Below are 21,322 nucleotides of genomic sequence, written 5' to 3'. Positions count from 1 at the left end.
CCCCGAGCCACCTGACAGTCGCTTATCTCCCAATTATTGAGTCTTACTGGTATGTTGGATGAAAATTAGCTCCCAGACAAGGCATGCAACATTGCAGTGTCTCAAAGTGAGAAAAATGCTGTCCTCAGTTGTGATAGTGATGTGTCAGACATGGACTATTAGGGGCAAACAGGTTATTAGGGGCAAGCCAGGCTGTTGAATGCACGTGCTGAATTTATGCAAGTAGATGAGTGGAACGATGACTTACTAGTAAAACGCCTAAGGGGGCCAGCGAACTTGCCATGAAGGGTGAGGTCATGCCATGTCTTGGCCATCTGACCAGTTATGTACGTATATTGGACCAGTTACCCATATATGGAGACCCCTGGTACCCATATATAGAGATCCTTGTACGGTATATGCTGTGAGACCCCAAACATGCTTATACTCAGTTATTTGTTATGTGAAAGTCCTATGACGACTATGACATTTGACATCATACATACAATCCCTTTTTTGCCCATATATGGAGAGCCCTGTCTGTAGAACCAGCCACACAGATGGTGGTAGGTAAGTGTAAGATGAGGGATGCAGTATGGTGGATGGTAAGTACTGTAGGTAGTTAGATGATGGATGCGGTATGGTGGTTGGTAGTTAGTAGATGAAGGACACCGTATGGTGGTAGGTAGGTAGTAGATGAGGGATGCAATATGTTGGTGGGAAGGTACTGTAGATAGTTAGATGAGGGATGATGGTAGAAGGTAGGTAGGTAGACCATACTGCTGTGGTGTTTGGTAGGTAGGTAGATGGATAGTTAGATTAGGGATGCAGTATGGAGGTACATAGTTAGATGATGGATGCAGTAAGGTGGTAGGTAGGTAGTTAGATGATAGATGCAGTATGTTAGGTAGGTAGGTAGGTAGGTAGGTAGGTAGGTAGGTAGATGATAGATGCTGTAAGGTGGTAGGTATGTAGTTAGATGATGGATGCAGTTTGGTGGTAGGTAGGTATGTACAGTAGGTAGATGAGGGATTGTATGGTGGTAGTTGTATGAGGGATTGTATGGTGGTAGTTGTATGAGGGCTGCAGTATGGTGGTAGGTAGGTACCGGTAGTTAGATAAGGGACCCAGTATGGTGGTAGATACTGTAGGTCTTTACATGAAGGATGCACTATCATGGTATGTAGATAGTTAGATAGTGGATGGTTGAAACTGCAGTTTATTATGAGAAACGGCACATCATGTCCGTGTCTGTCCGTCCGTCACACTTTTTTACGGTATATGGGTTTGCTGCTCTGACATCATGCTGACTCTCACACTCTGACATCACACTCTGACGTCACTGTGATGTCAGGGGAACCAAATCCCTTTATGCCCATATATGGAGATATGGAGATCACTGTGATGCCAGGGGAACCAAATCCCTTTTATTGATGATGTCATCAATATTGATTGATGACATCATCAATATTGATGATGTCATCAATATTAAGCCCATATCTGTGAATATCTATGGGTACCAGGGGTCTCTATCTATAGGTAACTGGTCCGATATATATCACTGGTCAGATGACCAAGATATGGTGCGACCTCGCCCTTTAGGGCGAGGTCGCTTTTCACCCTTAGGTGTCTTACTGGTAGGTAGTTTAATGAGGGATGCAATATGGTAGTAGGTAGGTAGTTATGGCCTTTGGTGTAAGATTTTCACTTTCTAGGATAACTATATTTACTATATACCCTTTAAAAGGTTGATACAACACATTATCCCACCGGTCACAATTGTGACCAATCATAAAACACACCTTTTCACCTACTTTTTCATGAAAATTTCAAAAAAATATGATATATTATTTCAAAGGGTTACTAATGACACAATATTTGACTATTCTTATGTCTGGGAAAAATTCGGGATTAAACGGTTACAATAGTGAAAGTGTTCCACAAGTGTTGATCAAATAGAAACCATTTTCTGTTACTGCATCTTCTATATCTCGCTTCAAATATTTTTAAAAGCATTCTTGCGAGCAACGTTTAGTTCTAAATGTCGCTGTGTGTTTGTTTACATGGCTCACATGTTATATACGGCACTAAATTCACACAGTGCAGCCTGAGTGCAGCAGGTGTTCTGAGCCTTTGATTAGCCATCGGTCTGTTATAGAGCGGAGTGGTCATTATCCAGAAATAACACACCGCTGATTTCAACAATTGACCAATCAGAATCAAGCATTCAACCAAGCCGTGTAATAAGTAGTGATATGACCCTCCTCTCCCAGCTCCCCTCCTCCAAACACGGAATGGAATCGAACTCACAACCCGCGTGGTTCTTGGGCTGAAAGCTCTCACCTCTGCATTAGGTCGCTCTCCTGTTTCTGCGGTGCGGCGGGGGGGTCTGGAGTGGAGGAGGGGTGTGCGGCAGAGGAGGGGGGCTTGGATGAAGCAGAGGAGGGGGGTGGGGCGGATGAGGGGGGCTTGGACGGAGCGATGACCACAGGACACTGGGTAGGGATCAGCAACTGGAGGAAAACAAGGGTTAGGGTTAGGGTTAGGGAGTGGCTATAACTTGCTTTTTGGGGAAAAAAAACGTTGTGTGCACACAGTACAGACTGATGTCTGTACACACTTTACTGAAAGTGTGTGTGTGTGTGTGTGTGTGTGTGTGTGTGTGTGTGTGTGTGTGTGTGTGTGTGTGTGTGTGTGTGTGTGTGTGTGTGTGTGTGTGTGTGTGTACCTTGAGCTGTGCTCTCAGGAGGACCTGGCTGTCTGGAGAGGCTCCGTCCAGGTGTAACCACTGATCCAGGACCATCTGGGGTTCTGACAGCAGCTCTCTGACCGGGACCACCACCGAGCCAATGGGGAGGGTCCAGCTGTGAGAGAACTGATAGGACACACACAGAGCCAATGAGAAGACTCCTAAGTGCTAATAGGACAAACACAGAACCAATGGGAAGACTCCTAACTGGTGATAGGATACACACAGAACCAATGGGAGAGCCTAGCTGTCACACAACTGGTGATGATGGAACATGCACTATGAGTCTGAGGTAACGCTGTTGCTGCTCAGTCAGTCAGTCAGTCAGTCAGTCAGTCAGTCAGTCAGTCAGTCAGTCAGTCAGTCAGCCAGTCAGTCATTCATTCATTCAAACCTTTATTAATTCTCCAAATGACACTGAGGCTGGCCTCATGTGCAGTGTGCACATCACGTTCCAAGTACAATTTCATTTTCACATCAATGATAAAACAAAACAAAGACTTGAAGTGGTTATGATGTGTTGGGATGAGGGGTTAATTAATGCTGTGTTGTCATGGTTACCTTAACGATCAACATGTCTTCTCTGGGGTCACGAACCAGGAAGCAGAAGGCCTCGTTCCACTGAGGGGACCTGGTCCTATCACACACCTTCAGAGAGGGAGAGGTTAAATATGTTAATGTCCTGGTCCTATCACACACCTTGAATAGAGAGGGAGGGGTTAAATATGTTAATGAGTGTGTGGGGGGGGGGGGGGGGGGGTTAATAACTCCTAACTGGGGACCCCAGATCAACACCTCGCAGTGCTTGTAGTTTGGCTATTTTCACAATGTGTGCCTCTTTCTGATGTAATTGACAGTTTGGCCAATTTGGTGTTAAAAAGCTGTTTAGAAGTCATGAAATTGACAATTAAAAATAAATAAAATAAATACATATGAATGCAGACACCCTGTATTCACCTATATAGTATGTTGGTTTGTTTACTGTTGAGTGAGAGAAAACAATGTTGCACATTAAGCTAATCATATAGGTTGACAAAAATAGACAATTTACAGTCTCACCGAACTTGTAGATCAGATATTTTTGCTATGAATACAGACCCCTGTATTCATACAGGGGGACTAGAGGTCTGAGTGTAGCAACAGTAGCAGTAGCATCATGTTAAAAAGGTTCTTACGGTGGTTTTAGTGTATTTACAGTTACAGTAACATCATGCTAAAATGTTATTACTGTAGCTTTACAGTTACAATAACGGTAACATCATGATAAAAAAGGTTCTTACGGTGGTTTTGTGTGAGGTTTTGCTCAGAATAAGTTCTGCTCCAACTTTTGGCTCCTTTCCACTGGTCTTCAACTGTGGACAGAGAGACATAAAACAGAGATAGAGAGAGATAAAATAAAAATTAGAATGATAATAGTTTAACAACTCACTAGTAGGCTGTCTGCAGGCACGTAGCAATGCAGTCGCATTAGGGCCCGGAGGGGGAGGAGGCACAAAAACCTTTATTTTGAAATGCCCACCGGATTGAGAGGAAACTGTATTGCCCCTCTAGACGAGTGCTACGTGATTTCCCAATCAGATCAGTTGCTTGAGGCCAGCTGTTTCCTGTTTTTCATTGTAGCGCGGGCCATGAGGAATCTCTCATCCTCAGCTGTGAGTGACTGCTGTCGTCAGGGTGTTTACCGTCCGGTATAGTTCACAGCATGGCTCTGAAACTGATGTCTGATTTATTTGGTGGGCACGAGTGAAAAGCTTGCATTGGGGCCTGGCGGGGGGTCCCTACGCCAGTGTCTGTCTGTCTCTCTATCATAGATAACGCACGGGTAGGCTGTCTGTCTGTCATAGATACTAACTCACGGGTAGGCTGTCTGTCTATCATAGATACTAACTCACCACCGGTAGGCTATCTGTCTATCATAGATACTAACTCACCGGTAGGCTGTTTGTCTATCATAGATACTAACTCACCGGTAGGCTGTCAGCTCGCTCCACATAAACAAACAGTAGGCCTGCAGAGGGAACCGCCTTGTTCTGGTAGGACTGTCTGGACAGGAAGTGCAGAACCTGTACCCAAAGACACACCCATATTAATATATTATATATTATTATATTATTCAATATTAATAATAACTGAATGATGCATTACTGTATGTACTATATGCTAATGAGACACTGGTATGAATGAATAATACTGAATGATTATGACTTCATTAATGAGACATTACTGTACTAGAACCTGAACCCACAGACACCATATAAATATATACAATAATGTATAATAACTAGAAGTACAGTTCCTACGAAACAGTGTGGGCTCGCTCGTAAAGAAATGATTTTTTTAAAAAAATACTAAAATAAAAACAAAAAATAAATTGTTGTTTTTCCTTCATTTCTTATGTTTACCAACGTGACTATATTCTGCAGCGTGCTAACTGTCATGTGAAGCTCAACCAATACTCCAGCTAACACCACTCCCAGATGTTTTTCCACCTATTTCCAATTGCACCTCATTGGCTAAGGGCCCTGCCTTTCTACTCCATCCATCCTGTCGGGCGGAACTTGATAGATAAATAAATAATGAAGATAACATTGTGTTCTCGCCTTTCAGGCAAGCCCACAATATAATATAATATAATATAATATAATATAATATAATATAATATAATATAATATAATATAATATAATATAATATAATATATAAATAACAAAGCTCCAACCTGGTCCAGACCCTCTGGCTGGGAGGACTTGGGGATCCATTCCAGAACCAGATGAAGCCGACCAGACTTTACATCATTCAGGTTGTACCACTGTAAATATCATTAAAATAATTACTATCATTCAGGTTGTACCACTGAAAATACAATAGTTATTAATAATTATCATCGTTCAGGTTGTACCACTGTAAACATAATAGTTATTATTGTATACCACTAAACACGATTAAAATATAATAATTATCACCACTCCTATGATTAAGGTATAATAGTTATCATCATTCAGGTTGTATCACTGAAAACATAATAGTTATTGTTGTATACAAATGAAAACAGAATGTAATAGTGTTATAATCAGTTTGTAGATCTGCTATTTATTCAATAGCAAAGTATAAAAAAAGACAGATGTTTAAAAGCAGGAACTGCTGGCTTTGTTCCCAGAACAAGACAACCTGACAACAGACTGACTTCCCGAACCACATTGGTTCTTAAAGATGAACCCCAAGAACATGATGATCAGGTATATTATGATTATACTAGGAGGAAGATTCTTTCTGTTAGAATGATGTTTTTATGTGGCCACACCCACCAGTTCATTAGGTATGCCTGGTTGTCATGGTGGGTGGTGACCCAGCTGAAGTTAGCCACACCCACAGTGTTGGGTGAATGGTAAAAGGGGAGGGGATGAGTTTATGATGTCATTAAATCTGTGTTGTTGTTTTTTTGCTTTTTTATCTGGCCTTTTGACTCTTTCAGGAAGTAACCAAAAATACACAGAGAAGACATAATTGAACATCACTCCTGAAGATCTATTAGAGTAATGTTAACTCCATAGACACATACAAAACAGAAAAGGTGCAAAACTATGGCATCAATACTGTTAAGACTCTTAGTAATCTTTATAGTGGAGCGGCTAACTGCTTTTTTTCATCAGAATCTTTCAGTTCATGATAAAAGTGTGAAAATTGGCATGAGCAGTCTCCATGGATCACTTGACAAGAAAATTGTCCGAGGCAATTGAAATTTCAAGATGGCGGCCATTTTTCAAGATGGCCAACTCCGTAGTGAAGCAATTAAGTGATATAAGGGTTTATTTGATGATACAAGCATGAAAATTGGCATGAGCAGTCTCTTTGGGTCACTTGACAATAAGCTACCCACAGCTAATTGAAAGTTCAAGATGGCGGCCATTTTTCAAGATGGCCAACACCTTAGTGGAGCAGTTAAGTGATAATGGTTTATTTGGTGATACAAGCATGAAAATTGCCATGAGCTGTCTCAAAAGCTCATTTGACAAGAAAATGCCCACAACCACTTTAAATTTCAAGATGGCGGACATTTTTTTAAGATTGCCAATACCTAAATGTAGCATTAAGCAATACAATTGTTTAGTTAGTGACACAAGCATGCACATTGTTATGATCAGTCTCTATGACAGGAAATCACTTCCAGCCACTTGACATTTCTATTTCCAAGATGGCTGCCCCCTGGATCCTCAAAAGATCAAAATGCTAAAGAACAACTTTTAACACAAAAATACAACTGTGTTGATCATAGACAGATTAGAAAAGAGTGAATATCTGCACTACCAGGGCACAAACTGGATGGTGTACAGATCACACAGGATTTAAATGGCATCGGATGAACGATCGGACCAAGTGTAGGGTTAAGGCATGAACTTAGTTGTATCCCATACATCAAAGTGCTTGGTAAAAGTTGGTAAAAGGATAAACTACTGCTGCTGAAAACACCGAAGATACCAAAGATATCCTTGTCAAGAGGCCAAGAAGATCCCAGTCCTCAAAAGCTTTGTGCTTCATCTGTGAAGATGAGAGTGCAACGTCCCCCTTACAGGACGCAATGATAAGCCTTGCAAGGAGCTTCTTGTCGCTTAGATTCCTGGCACAATCATTTTAACTTTAATTAAGTTTCATTGTCATTGCGTCCTGTAAGGGGGACTTTGCACTCTCATCTTCACAGATAAAGCACAAAGCTTTTGAGGGCTGGGATCTTCTTGGCCTCTTGACATGGATATCTTTGGTATCTTTGGTGTCTTCAGCAGCAGTAGATGCTCTCTTTTGGGCCCTTTCCAGCTCTGTGTTGTTGAACTTAAGTTTACAGCTTTAATGATATTTTGCCCTGCGTCTTTGTCAATGTGCTTTCTATGGCATCACCTTCATCTAGTCGGGTTGAACTAAGTAAGATAGGCAGAGCATTGATTGTATTTATAGTGACTCATAGAATAGACTATGTGACAACCAGGAATAGTCTGGTGACCACCGGAGAGACGGGTGACAGCCAGAATGTAGACAGCATCCGGGAGCAGGTTGGGTTAGCGCCCCAGCCAACAAACCCACGGTTAGGCCTTTAGGAGGGCCATTCAAGCCGCAAGTGGAGCCTGCATGCCGCACCACCGTTGGGCCAGGTGGAGCCTGCTGTACCATTGTAGCTCAAGAATCTACCACTCCTGAGTGAAATATCTGGGGCTGGAGTCTGGTGCAACGCACAGGTCCTGGACCTGGTGAGACATAGAAGGGGCCTAGTCACTCAGCCTAGTCCCTCCATGCGCCAGATTGACTCTCCCAGTCTCGGCAGAGTAGTTCCGGAGCGGTGGACTGAATTAGGTCTTTCCCTAATAAGACTGATTGTGGGTAGCTACTGGGACATAAGTCGGGACTTGATCAACCCCGGCTGGGTCACCCAAGTGAGGGGCATGATGTTGCGAGACCTGAAACACTGATGAGCTTGGGGCTACATCACTGAGGATACGTCCCAGGTGCATCCATGCAATGTTATTTTGTTATGAAATAATGGAACATTTCTTGCAATGAGATCATAACCAGTACCATCATGCTCTCTGCTGAATAAACTTGGCTGAATTAGTTTTTAATTGGTGACCTGCTGACAAATGAAACATCTGTCCCAGTTAGTTTTCTCAACTGTTATGATGACTTCTGCCATGTCTTAGCAGAGGCTTAGGGTTTATACTTTTACCACCTTTTACCAAGCACTTTGATGTATGGGATACAACTAAGTTCATGCCTTAACCCTACACTTAGTCCAGTCGTTCTTCCAATGCCATTTAAATCCTGTGTGATCTACACCATCCGGTTAACTAAAACCCCATTAACCTTGGCTTGTCTCTCCCGCACTGGCACAACCTGTCAATTCAGGTGCAGCTATCTAACTGTTTTGGGGTAAATTAGACAGCATTTAGAATACTAACTTTCAATTCGCTGACATTGAACCCCATTCTGAGTTTAAAAGCAGTGATATATCACCAGTGTGCCCTGGTAGTGCAGATATTCACACTTTTCTAATCTATCATCAACACAGTTGTATTTTGATGTGTTAAAAGTTGTTATTTAACATAATCTAAAATGACATCAAATCATCCTTAATGAAAAATACATACATTTCTATGAGAAAATGTATCTTTTGAGGATCCAGGGGGCCATCTTGAAAATTGAAATTTCAAGTGGCTGGAAGTGATTTCTTGTCATAAAGACTGCTCATATCAATCTGCATGCTTGTGTCACTTAACTAAACAATTAAAATATTGCTTAATGCTCCATTTAGGTGGTGGCAATCTTAAAAAAAATTCCGCCATCTTGAAATTTCAAGTGGCTGTGGGCGATTTTTTGTCAAATGAGCCTTTCAGACAGCTCATAGCAATTTTCATGCTTGTATCGCCAAATAAACCCTTATATCACTTAACTGCTCCTCTAAGGTGGTGGCCATCTTGAAAAATGGCTGCCATATTGAAATGTCAAGTAGCTGTGGGTGGCTTATTGTCAAGTGACCCACAGAGACTGCTCATGCCAATTTTCATGCCTGTATCACCAAATAAACCATTATATTACTTAAATGCTGCACTAAGGTGTCGGCCATCTTGAAAAACGGCCGCCATATTGAAATTTCAATTGCCTCGGACAACTTTCTTGTCAAGTGACCCATGGAGATTGCTCATGCCAATTTTCACGCTTTTATCATAAATTGAAAGATCGTAGCACTTAACCGCTCCGCTATTATGAGGTCGACTAAAATAAGGATTCTTTTCGTCATGCCTTAACCCTTATCCCTAAACTTATTTGCCTTTTTTTTCCTATTTCAAATAGCCCATCTACATCAGCACGTTGTGAGCTTGTAGATCAGCTATTTATACAGCTTGTTATTATATAGCTTGTGTGTGTACTCCAAAAACCTCTTTACTAAAAATAGACACTCTCCTCTCCCCCATGGAGATGGAGATAGAAATCCTTCATAAATCCCTTTATTCTCTCTGAATTAAGTTAGTAGTGATTCTGCTCTGAGCTGGACGAACCGAGATGGATTCCTTGCTTAATGTCACTGAGGATAAAGAGTTCTATGATAAATGTTAACTGTAAGTCACTGTGGATGAAGAGTTCTCCGCGGCACGACTGGTCTTCAACCAGACACAAATTCTCATATGTCTCCCTCATTCTCCGCTCCCTCCACTGGCTCCCTGTTGCGGCTCGCACAGAATACAAAACACTGATGCTGACCTTCAAAGCAGCCAAAGGTACGGCTCCTCCATATTAGGCCTGAGCCAAAAAATCGATTTACTATATTATCGTGATGTTAATGCCGGCGATTCAATTAATCGATTTTCCCAATTTTATTTATTTATAAAAAAAAAATAATAATAATAATTAACCTGAAGGTGAAATAACCACTTTCAGTCAGAGTAAGTACAGGTCCTAAAGGAACAGTTTTAGGTCATGAGGATGTCATGTTATGGCTAAAGCTAGCACAGTGCTGTAGGCCTGCAACACAGCGATTTTTATTTTTTTTTGTTCTGTGTTTTCTGGCATCTTGACCAGGAACATGTTGTTGTAATGTTGTACCACTGGCACTTTGGCTGAAATAAATGTCAGAAAGATTGTCTGACTTTATTTGGCTGCATTGATTTGAAGTATATGATTCAACTTTTAATGTTTTATATTGTTTAGAATTGTTTTAAAATGTTTCAATATGAAAAAAGCTGTAATTTTTCAGGAAAGTTCGCAATAATCGTGATTCGAATCGCAAATCGCAGGAAAACGCAATCATCGTGATATAATCGAATCGTCACCCTATGAATCGAAATCGAATCGAATCGGGAGGTAAGTGAATCGTCACAGGCCTACTCCATACCTCCAAAACGTGATCAACCCCTACAACGCCACCCGTTCACTCAGATGATTCAGAAGTTGCGAGTGACATCATTTTGTAGTCGAACCGGACCTTTTGACCGAAAGGTTCGGTTTGGGTCAAAGTCCTTAATTTACAGGCCTTAAATTGTAAATTGACAAATGTTTACTGTGTGACTCTGGATAAAGAGTTCTCTGATAAATGCCTACATAGTAAATAGTGAATAGTAAATAGTAAACAGTTCTCACCTGGTCAGTGTACTGGGAGGAGATGATGTCTTTCAGACTGATCTTCAACCTGCAGACATGTTGACATGATTTAATTAGAAATTAAAGCATCTTCATGTCTCTGTCCTACGTCTTCATGTCCATGTCTTTGTCCTACCAACTCCATGTCTCTGTCCTACCATGTCCATGTCTCTGTCCTACCATCTCCATGTCCCTACCTGCCCATGAAGTCATCCTTCATGTCCATGTCTTTGTCCAACACCTCCAGCTGCAGCTCCTGACCAGGCAGGTCTGTTAGAACAACCTGGGGACAGACAGACAGACAGACAGACAGACAGACAGACAGACAGACAGACAGACAGACAAACAACAATATGGATAAAATGGGTAAAATGGTTAAAATGATTGTTATGATGCTGTATTAAACAACTTTGTATTTTTTTTTACAACAAGGGTTAACATTTTAGATTTTAATTAGAGAAAGGATAACATGAGTGTTAATTTGTATTTTCATTTACTGCTTTCTATTTCTATGTTTTAGCGAGTTTAGCGATTATTATTTCAGTGGGCGGGGGCATGCGTACAAGTAGCAAAATGTGTCTTTTTAGACACAATAAGCCAGTGATTTCTTTATTACTATTTACAGTAACAGTCACATCTGCCCATGAAAGATTGCGGACATATTTAGCATGTGTACGCAATACGCATACCCCCACACACTGAAATCAAAATCATTAAAATCACTAAAACGATAGGAAGCAGTAAATGAAAACATTTGAACACTCATCTTTTCTTTTCTCTAATTACAATCTAAAATATGAACCCTTGTTGTAAAAGAACAAAGTTGTACTTTAAAACATGGGATGTCTAACACGTCCAGGAACGTGATAACGATACCCAGTGTGACTGACCTCATACATCTATGGCAGTCTGTTAACTACTGCTAGGGACCCCCTGGAACCCCCTCAAGGACCCCCAGTGTGACTGACCTCATACATCTCGTTCCAGACGGGGTTGAGGTTGGACTTGATCACATGACTAGTGAAGGTCTCCCCTCCGATGTTGATGATGACGTACGGGTCGCTCTTCCCTCGGACCATCCCTCCCATCAGGTTGTCTTTAGGGACCATGTTCTGACCGGCCATGAGATGGATCCTCAGGAGACCCTTGGTAATGAAACACACTGATTAACACTTTTGCTGCGTCTTACTTTGAAGGGATGAATTGTCTTTGCTGCCGCGCCGCTTCCTCCATAGGCTTATTTTGAAGGGCCGGGCGGGAATTTGCGTTTTTTTTTTTTACCCCATCTAGTCACGGGACAGTGTGTTGACATGAAAGTGTCATGGCGGCCCCCATGCGAGTGCATTTTTAGCATGAAACATGCCAGCCTTGGGATCAAAATGTATTTTTTCGAGTAAACAAAGTCTCTTTATTGCAAGATCAATGGATTTCTATGGAGGAGCTTCTATGGAACGTGCGTAATGTGGACATTACCGATGCACAATGGACAGCCCAGACGTACATTAAGTCATAACAGTTTTACTGTATTTACAGTAAGAGGGACGTCAATGGCACCATGTAGTTAACCCTTTCATTGATGAGCTGAATCGGAATCCGTTTTAACCCAAAACAATTCCCCGCACTCCATGACGTAATTGTAGGACAGACCCAATAAAACTCTTGATGCAGAGTAGTTCTGCTTATTTTTTGTTGAACTGTACCTTTTTCTATGCAAACTTCTAATAAAGTCTTCAATCAATCAATCAAATGTGTCTGTGTGTCAGTCCAACATACACCATCCTACCTCTGTGGCGAAGCTGGGGTGAGGGTGTGTCTGCTGGGGAAGCTGTTTGGACAGTCCAGCCTCCAGCTGACTGGACACAGAGGCAGAGATCTTCTCCTCATCCAGCCATAGAACCTAGCATGTTATGGACATGAAGAGAGTTAAAACCTACCATGGTGTGGAAACCAACTGGATTTTCCAACGACATCGCACAGAGTGCATCGAATAAACAAACGACAAGATGGCAAACCAGTGAGTTGAGCGCACATTTCCACACAAGGACAGTAGTGATGGATTTAAAAAGATAAATGGACGTCCAGACAGTACAGATCAATGTGATGACCCAAACACTGACAGCCAATCAAAATCCACCTGTTAGTTTACAGTCACATTCACATAATAGAATCATCACCATGTCAGTAACCAGAAGACTCCATGGTCCTTGGATTATTTTATTTGTGTTACTGAGAATAAGGCTAGGAATAAGGTTAGGGTTAGACATAGTTTTACTGAGGTTAAGGTTAGGAATAAGGTTAGGTTTAGAAATAATTTTACTGAGGTTAAGGTTAGGAATACCAAGTGAACACCACCAGATGTTCCCCAGAGCAACTGTGTTTTGGGGCGACCGTTTTGGTATTCATCATATTATTATCGTAGTTAGTTATACTTCTTGGTGTGGACAGCCATTAAACATCAACAGTCTGTGTTATTAATAATTACCCTGAGAACAGTCTTAATGTAGACATATTGTAATAATAATATTTAATAATAATATTTAATAATAATATTTACCCTCAGAACAGTCTTGATGTAGACTCTGCTGGCGGGTCCAGCCTGGTCCAGTTGGAACCACTGGTCCAGAGTCAGAGAGGGACTGGTCAGCAGGCGGGCCATAGGGATGGACAGACTGCCCAGGGTCTGCACCCTGTCCATGTCCTTTATCTAGAGGAGACAGCATTAAAACATTTATATTAAACTATATTAAACTATATTAAACTATTAAAACTATATCTGGACATGCGGATGGACAGACTGCCCAGAGACTGGACCCTGTCCATGTCCTTTATCTAGAGGAGACATGGTTATTAACACATTTATATTAAAACTATATTAAACTATTAAAAATATATCTGGACCCTGTCCATGTCCTTTATCTGGAGGAGACAAAATTAAAACATTTATATTAAAACTATATTAAACTATTAAAACTATATCTGGACCCTGTCCATGTCCTTTATCTGTAGGAGACAACATTAAAACATTTATATTATATAGAGATATATACATGCAAATTTACCTATGTATGTTTTTATGTAGTTAAAAGTATGTGAAAATGGAGTGTGGAGGTGTATTGCATGCGACTCTGTGTATTTGAGTATGTTATATTTCTATCCCTGTTATGCTTTTAGTTTATTTTAGGTCTTGTATATCTACCTGCAGATCTATATCTTGCTTGCGAGGGTCTTGGATGAAGAAGGTGAAGGCCTCCTCCCAGGATGGATCCACTGTCGTCCAACAGGTCTGTGGTGGAGTTACACATAGTTACACATACTGTAGTTATAAATAGTTACACATAGTTAGACATAGTTAGAAATAGTTACACATAGTTAGACATAGTTAGAAATAATTACACATAGTTAGACATGGTTATAAATAGTTACACATATTTAGACATAGTTAGAAATAGTTAGACATAGTTAGACATAGTTAAAAATAGTTAGACATAGTTAGACATAGTTAGACATATTATAATAATAGATAATGTGCACTGATATGTAACACTGATTCAAACACACCTTATTAATTTTATGTAACATTGATTCAAACGCACCTTATTAATCTTATGTAACATTGATTCAAGCGCACCTTATTAATCTTACGTAACACTGATTCAAACGCACCTTATTAATCTTATGTAACATTGATTCAAACGCACCTTGCTCTCCTTAGTAATGTCCTGAACAGACAGCTGCACCATGGGGTTAGGCTCCTTATTTCCCTTCTTCATCTGAAAGGCACACACACACACACACACACACACACACACACACACACACACACACACACACACACACACACACACACACACACACACACACACACACACGGATTCCACTTTTAGCTCTACACCCACCCACCCCCCCCAACAGATGGGAGGGGGGTTAATAACCCATGGAGTTCTTTACAGTAAAGTCATTTCCTAAAATATGAAAGAACAGGGGGTTGGGGGGGGGGGGGGGGTATTTGTGTGACTCACAGGAAGAGACTCAGCCTTGTCCAGATAGACCACCAGGATGGCTGCAGAGGGAGGGTCAGCCGTCTGACTGGAGGTCACACTGGCGTTCTTCTGTAGAACCTGAAACACAGAGGAGACACTAGAAGGTCACACTGAGGTTCTTCTGAAGAACCTGGAACACATAGGAGAAATTATATGTATATGCGTATACCGTACGTGTGTGTGTGTGTGTGTGTGTGTGTGTGTGTGTGTGTGTGTGTGTGTGTGTGTGTGTGTGTGTGTGTGTGTGTACAGTATACATATATCATTACCTCCTCCAGGCGATCGGTGTCAGGCAGCAGTTTCAGCCACTCCAGTTTCAGATGAACTCGTCCTGATTTGGTGTCTTTTAGCGTGAACCACTGTGGAAGATTCATATACATATAGATGTGATGATAATCTATATGATAGTCTTTAATACAGTCATATACATATAGATATAATGATAATCTAAATGATGGTCTTTAATACAGTCATATACATATATATATAATAATAATCTATATGATAGTCTTTAATACAGTCATATACATATAGATATAATAATAATCTATATGATAGAGTCTATAATACAGTTTATGCATATAGAGATACAGTGTCTTTTAATGTGCACCGATGGAATAAATACAGTGATATAGAAAAACACACGTCTTGTTGTCATTGCATTCACAGCATCTGCAGCCATAACATCAATGCAGAAATCCTACAGCTTCATTCTGACTTCCTCCTTAACTCTTTTACCGCTTCGAACGTTAACGCTCGTCCCAATTCTGACGGCGGCGCAAAGCCAATACAAACGGCCCTTTTGCCTTGTTTGATGACTGTAAGCTCATGAGAGGTCGCGCGGGTGTTCAAATCTCCTCCACACGTAAACATCAATGGATTGTCCAATTCACTTCCTGGCTGTTCTCTGTGGACCTGATCTAGATTATGCATGAACGATCTATGCTCTGAACGACGGAAAGAGGGGAGGGCCATTTCACATCCATTCATTGCATAACGCTTCCCCCTGCCGTCAGTTTGGCTACAGTACATGTATACTGTATGTGTTCATTGAAAACGATTATTTTTGGAAATCATCCATAGATCATTTTCTATAACATCGCAAAGGTAAGCTACTTTTTTCTGGCACCAGCACACATAGATAAATAATAAATCTGGCAGTAGAACTGTTAATGCTATGAGCTGATACCCATACTCACATCATATACTACTATTGATTTATAATAATTATAATAATAACATAATAATAATAATATGCTAATGAGCTGATACATAGTCACATCATATACTACTATTGATTTATAAGGGTAATAATCAAAGTCGTGTACACTGTAGGGAGCTACAATGGAAAAAACTATGGCTCGTGGACCAACCGGTGACTTTGTACACGACTTCGTACATTTCCCATAGATTCTATGGGACTTGACCACTTGAACATAGATTCTATGTTCAAGTCCCATAGAATCTATGGGAAATGTACACAGGCGTGTACAAAGTCACCAGTAGTTTTACATGAACCCTCAGAGGGACACTGTGGGCTTATCAAGTGGTCCATGGTCGGTTCTCAAAGTGAGGTCGAGGGACCCTCAGAGGGACACCGTGGGCTTATCAAGTGGTCCATGGTCGGTTCTCAAAGTGAGGTCGGGGGACCCTCAGAGGGACACTGGTCTTATCAAGTGGGAGCACAAAGTTGGTGAGGGGGGTACTAGCTATAGTAGGATGATCAGGCTTGTCGAGGCCAAAGGGTGTACTAGAGTCTTAATAGGCACCATTAGGTTGTTCTAGGCCGTTGTCTGCCCTTTAGCTGCTCACACAATTGAGACCAAACACTGTGTACAGGAGCCTTAGTTTGTGTGTACATGACCAATAGTTTTAAATGGATATTTCTAGACCATGGACCACTTGATAAGCCGACAGTGTCCCTCTGAGGGTCCCCCGACCTCACTTTGAGAACCGACCATGGACCACTTGATAAGCCCACAGTGTACCTCTGAGGGTCCCCGACCTCACTTTGAGAACCGACCATGGACCACTTGATAAGCCCACAGTGTCCCTCTGAGGGTTCATGTAAAACTACTGGTGACTTTGTACACGCCTGTGTACATTTCCCATAGATTCTATGGGACTTGAACACTTGCTCCTGCCCTTCGTGTACACAATCTGTGCCGTGTCCCCTCAGAGGGACATTGTGGGCCCCCCGACCTCACTTTGAGAACCGGCCATGGACCACTTGATAAGCCCACAGTGTCCCTCTGAGGGTCCCCCGACCTCACTTTGAGAACCGACCATGGACCACTTGATAAGCCCACAGTGTCCCTCTGAGGGTTCATGTAAAACTACTGGTGACTTTGTACACGCCTGTGTACATTTCCCATAGATTCTATGGGACTTGAACACTTGCTCCTGCCCTTCGTGTACACGGTCTGTGCCGTGTCCCCTCAGAGGGACACTGTGGGCCCCCGACCTCACTTTGAGAACCGACCATGGACCACTTGATAAGCCCACAGTGTCCCTCTGAGGGTCCCCCGACCTCACTTTGAGGACCGACCATGGACCACTTGATAAGCCCACAGTGTCCCTCTGAGGGTCCCCGACCTCACTTTGAGAACCGACCATGGACCACTTGATAAGCCCACAGTGTCCCTCTGAGGGTTCATGTAAAACTACTGGTGACTTTGTACACGCCTGTGTACATTTCCCATAGATTCTATGGGACTTGAACACTTGCTCCTGCCCTTCGTGTACACGGTCTGTGCCGTGTCCCCTCAGAGGGACACTGTGGGCCCCCCGACCTCACTTTGAGAACCGGCCATGGACCACTTGATAAGCCCACAGTGTCCCTCTGAGGGTTCATGTAAAACTTAAAACTATTGCCCGTGTACACAGTGGTTAATCGCATGTGCAAGGATCTACAGAGCTGGCTGGAGCAGCCTGGTGGAGTCTGGTGCAGTCCTGTCTACCCTGGTCTGGCCTATTCAAGCCAGATCTGGACAGTAATGGCCTGGTGGAGTCATCTAACTACCCCCTTTCCCCGGTCTATACTCCTACTCGGCAGGACTGGGCTGGACTTAGGTTTGCTGGACTCTGTTGGGCTCTGGGGGGCTGTATTGGGCTCTGGTGGGCTGTGCTGTTCTGTGCTGGGCTCTGTTGGGCTATACGAGGCAGTACAGTACTAAAGCCTAGACATGTTCATGTAAAACTATTGGCTGTGTACACAAAGTCATGTAAAACTATTGCCCGTATATACAGGGGTTAATTATTATACCGTAAATCACCAATTAGTAGCCCGGGCGTTTATTTCGCAAAATGGGGTCGGACCCCGGGCGCTTAAAAGGGACCAGGCGGCTATTGGTAACAGGCTGTTATTTATATTGGCACTGGCCAGCACTGGGCCATTATTTGGTTATTTTTTCTTTCTCAAACTATATAATAGGTGTAATAATCAAAATGTTATAATAAATGTTATATAATTATTATTATTATTATTATTATTGTAATACGGTAATTGTTATGAACACCCAGAAAATAGCACATTGCGATCTATTAGACCAAACCTCATTTAAAAAATATCAAGAGTGTATGAAAGCCTTTTAAAAATATATAGGTCTATATACTATATTTATACTAAGGGAATCTTTCTCCAAAATAATCAATTACCGCATGCCAGCAAAGACGCATCTAGTTAACGACCCAATTAGCGCAGAAGTCCTGCAGCTGCTCAGACTGGACTCGCTGACGTGACCACTGAACAGCTCTGACATTAAAATATTATGGTATTGCATTATTATTAAGCCTTCTGCATTCCCCTTGAACCTCAAAATAATGGATTACTTCTTCAAAATGCGGACTGAAGAGGCAGCAGCAACAGTAGGTAATGATTTATTCTGATCCAGCTGGTCTTTATTGCCACTGGCCAGTCTTTCTCCATCACAATGTTTTGCCATTAAAGTAGGCCTACTCACGCAAACTTTGCATTGTAGCAACGTTTTAGACAGTAATGAATGATGGTCAGTGCGCACTGCTCAGAGAGCAGCTCCTTTTCTTTTTTTCCTCTCTCTTTTTTTGGTGTCCTTTGGCAATCTGTTCCCCGACGCACAGACAGTGCGTCCTCCTGTGCGTCATGGTAGCGCACCGCACTGTGTTGGGGACCATATACATTTGGCTTAGAAGTGTCTGTCCACAGGGCTGTGAACTTGTAGATTTGCTGTTTTCGGTGCACTACCGTCATGCAACATATGACCCGTAGCAACGCACAGCGAGTGCGGTGCGTTGCAACGTGCTGTCAGTCACAGCACTGCTGTGAGCTTGTAGATTTGCTGTTTTCAGCGCACCACTGCCATGCAACATAAATGACCAGTTAAGTTAAATAAATAGCAAATAATACCAAACAACCAAACAAATAATAGCCCGGGCTCTTACATAAAACCTAATAAGGATAATATTAATTGCAAATAACGGCCCAGGCGCTTATACAAACCATGCGCTTATTTGAAACAGGCGTTTATTGCGCAAAATGGGGTCAGACCCCGGGCGGATATATGGGACCCGGCGGCAGTTTGCCACCGGGCGATTAATTGGGGATTTACGGTAATTGAATTTAAGGACACAACTGTTCAAGTGTGGAGAGCTACAGAGCTGGCGAGAGCCTAGTGCAGTGTTCCAGACGGATCCAGCCTCATATACTCCCCTTATAAGTCAGTGGTTCAACTATGGGACCCCTAGAGGGGTCTCCATACTCCCCTTATAAGTCAGTGGTTCAACTATGGGACCCCTAGAGGGGTCTCCAAATGATCTTGGGTGGTCCCAAATGTTTAGCTTAATGTGAAACATTGTTTTTCCACTCAACAGTATACAGAGGCTATCTGCACATTTCTAAAGAGACAATTTAAGGACTTTTTAATACTTTTAAAATGATAAATTAAATATTAGGGGCAGAAATTGTGAAAATATCAGATCTACATGCTCACGCCGCCCTGCGTTGTGAGGTGTTGTGAGCATGTAGATCTGCTATTTTCACAAGGCCGTGTTTTACAAAATGTAACGCCTCAACGCTTTGTCCAAACAGTGAGGCATTGTGAGCTTGAAGATTAGCTATTTTCGCCATCTGTTGGAACCAAGTCAAATAAATGCAAGGCCTACAATTCTCTGTCTCTGTCTGTCTGTCTGTCTGTCTGTCTGTCTGTCTGTCTGTCTGTCTGTCTGTCTGTCTGTCTATCTGGCAATATCCTCAGGGTGTCCAGTCAAAACACCACAAAACTGACATTCAAGGAGTAGTTCACCCCCAAAATGACTTATTTTTTCAATGTATTACTCACGCCATGGAGACTTGAGTTCAATAGAAAAAAAGTCACTTTGGGGGTGAACTACTCCTTTAATGAAATGTTTTTCTTCTCTTCACCCACACCAAATGATCACCACTCTGTTTTGTTACACACGTGTGGTTCTAAAGATGAAAGAAAAATGCAGGGCATTCACAATCCGGCTAATTAAACAACAAACAAATTGGAATTATCAGAAATATTAGTTAGTCGCACGCATACTGTACCAACAAAACACAGTAAGTCCAAATGGAAAACAAATACACTTGCACTGATCTGAAACATTCTCTCCCAGTGAACTTGACTGACCAGGGAACAAAGACAGACTGGTGCCACTCATCAAGCAGAAGCCACTGATCAAAAGAAGGCACTAATTGACCACACCTGGCTTGGTGGCCTGAGTGGTGTAGTATAGTGTGTTGACAGCAAGGCTTATGCAGGCCAACCTACTCTGTCCCTGGCATGTGCGAGGTGCTTGTAGATCTGTGAGGTGCTTGTAGATCTGCTGTATTGGGTTTTTTAACTAGTTTGAAGTGTTGGTGCCGTGCTGTGACAGCTTGAAGCAGGGATGGCTCCCCACAAACCCAATTGTGATGAAAAATATTTATGAAATAAATGAATGAATATATATATATATATATATATATATATATATATATATATATATATATATATATATATATATATGTGTGTGTGTGTGTGTGTGTGTGTGTGAAAGACAACTGACTTTTATGTAAACCATACTATATGGACAGTTTGTTCTGCATGTCACTATGCTGGAAAGTGTCCTAATCGGGAGATAAGCCCTGGGGGTCCCTGGAGGGGTGGAGGTTGTGGATTGGCAGGCAAGGAGTGTGTGTGCAAAGTTTGGCATTGAGTAATATGCTGGCTGTGTACACATGTTCACAGCGGCGTCAGTTCAGGAAAGGCTAAGGTATGGCAACATGACTGGTGTCTTGCAAGACACCAATCATGTTGCCATACCTTAGCAACAGGCACGATGAAAAGTACATTTAATTATTTCCCCCCTGTAGCCAAGGTATGGCAGCTGCCATAGCTTGCCATACCCAATTGACGCCCCTGCATGTTCACCTCCAGTAGGTTGGGAAAGTAGCCTGCC

The 21,322-nt window shown here is 42.0% G+C and overlaps 1 protein-coding gene across 3 annotated transcripts in view; it reads right to left on the bottom strand.

Annotated features, from left to right (window-relative positions):
- LOC308287661 (extended synaptotagmin-1-like) overlaps positions 1-21,322 on the bottom strand; it is a 78,136-nt gene that overhangs the window by 30,168 nt on the left and 26,646 nt on the right. For all 3 annotated transcript variants that reach the window (XM_080728892.1, XM_080728893.1, XM_080728894.1), the window contains exons 13-27: positions 15,154-15,243; positions 14,864-14,962; positions 14,543-14,614; positions 14,041-14,127; positions 13,399-13,548; positions 12,628-12,741; positions 11,813-11,989; positions 11,042-11,127; positions 10,845-10,893; positions 5,446-5,535; positions 4,696-4,791; positions 4,009-4,080; positions 3,290-3,376; positions 2,708-2,854; positions 2,323-2,492 (exon numbers count right to left, since the gene is read on the bottom strand). In XM_080728892.1, the coding sequence (XP_080585018.1) occupies positions 2,323-2,492; positions 2,708-2,854; positions 3,290-3,376; positions 4,009-4,080; positions 4,696-4,791; positions 5,446-5,535; positions 10,845-10,893; positions 11,042-11,127; positions 11,813-11,989; positions 12,628-12,741; positions 13,399-13,548; positions 14,041-14,127; positions 14,543-14,614; positions 14,864-14,962; positions 15,154-15,243 (1,586 nt within the window). The remainder of the gene's footprint in view (positions 1-2,322; positions 2,493-2,707; positions 2,855-3,289; positions 3,377-4,008; positions 4,081-4,695; positions 4,792-5,445; positions 5,536-10,844; positions 10,894-11,041; positions 11,128-11,812; positions 11,990-12,627; positions 12,742-13,398; positions 13,549-14,040; positions 14,128-14,542; positions 14,615-14,863; positions 14,963-15,153; positions 15,244-21,322) is intronic.

Source organism: Nannobrachium achirus (genome assembly GCF_963921795.1).
Source record: "Nannobrachium achirus genome assembly, chromosome: 6".
Taxonomy (NCBI): Eukaryota; Metazoa; Chordata; class Actinopteri; order Myctophiformes; family Myctophidae; genus Nannobrachium; species Nannobrachium achirus.
Note: the sequence above shows the minus strand (reverse complement) of the source record. Positions and strands in the feature narration are given on the sequence as shown.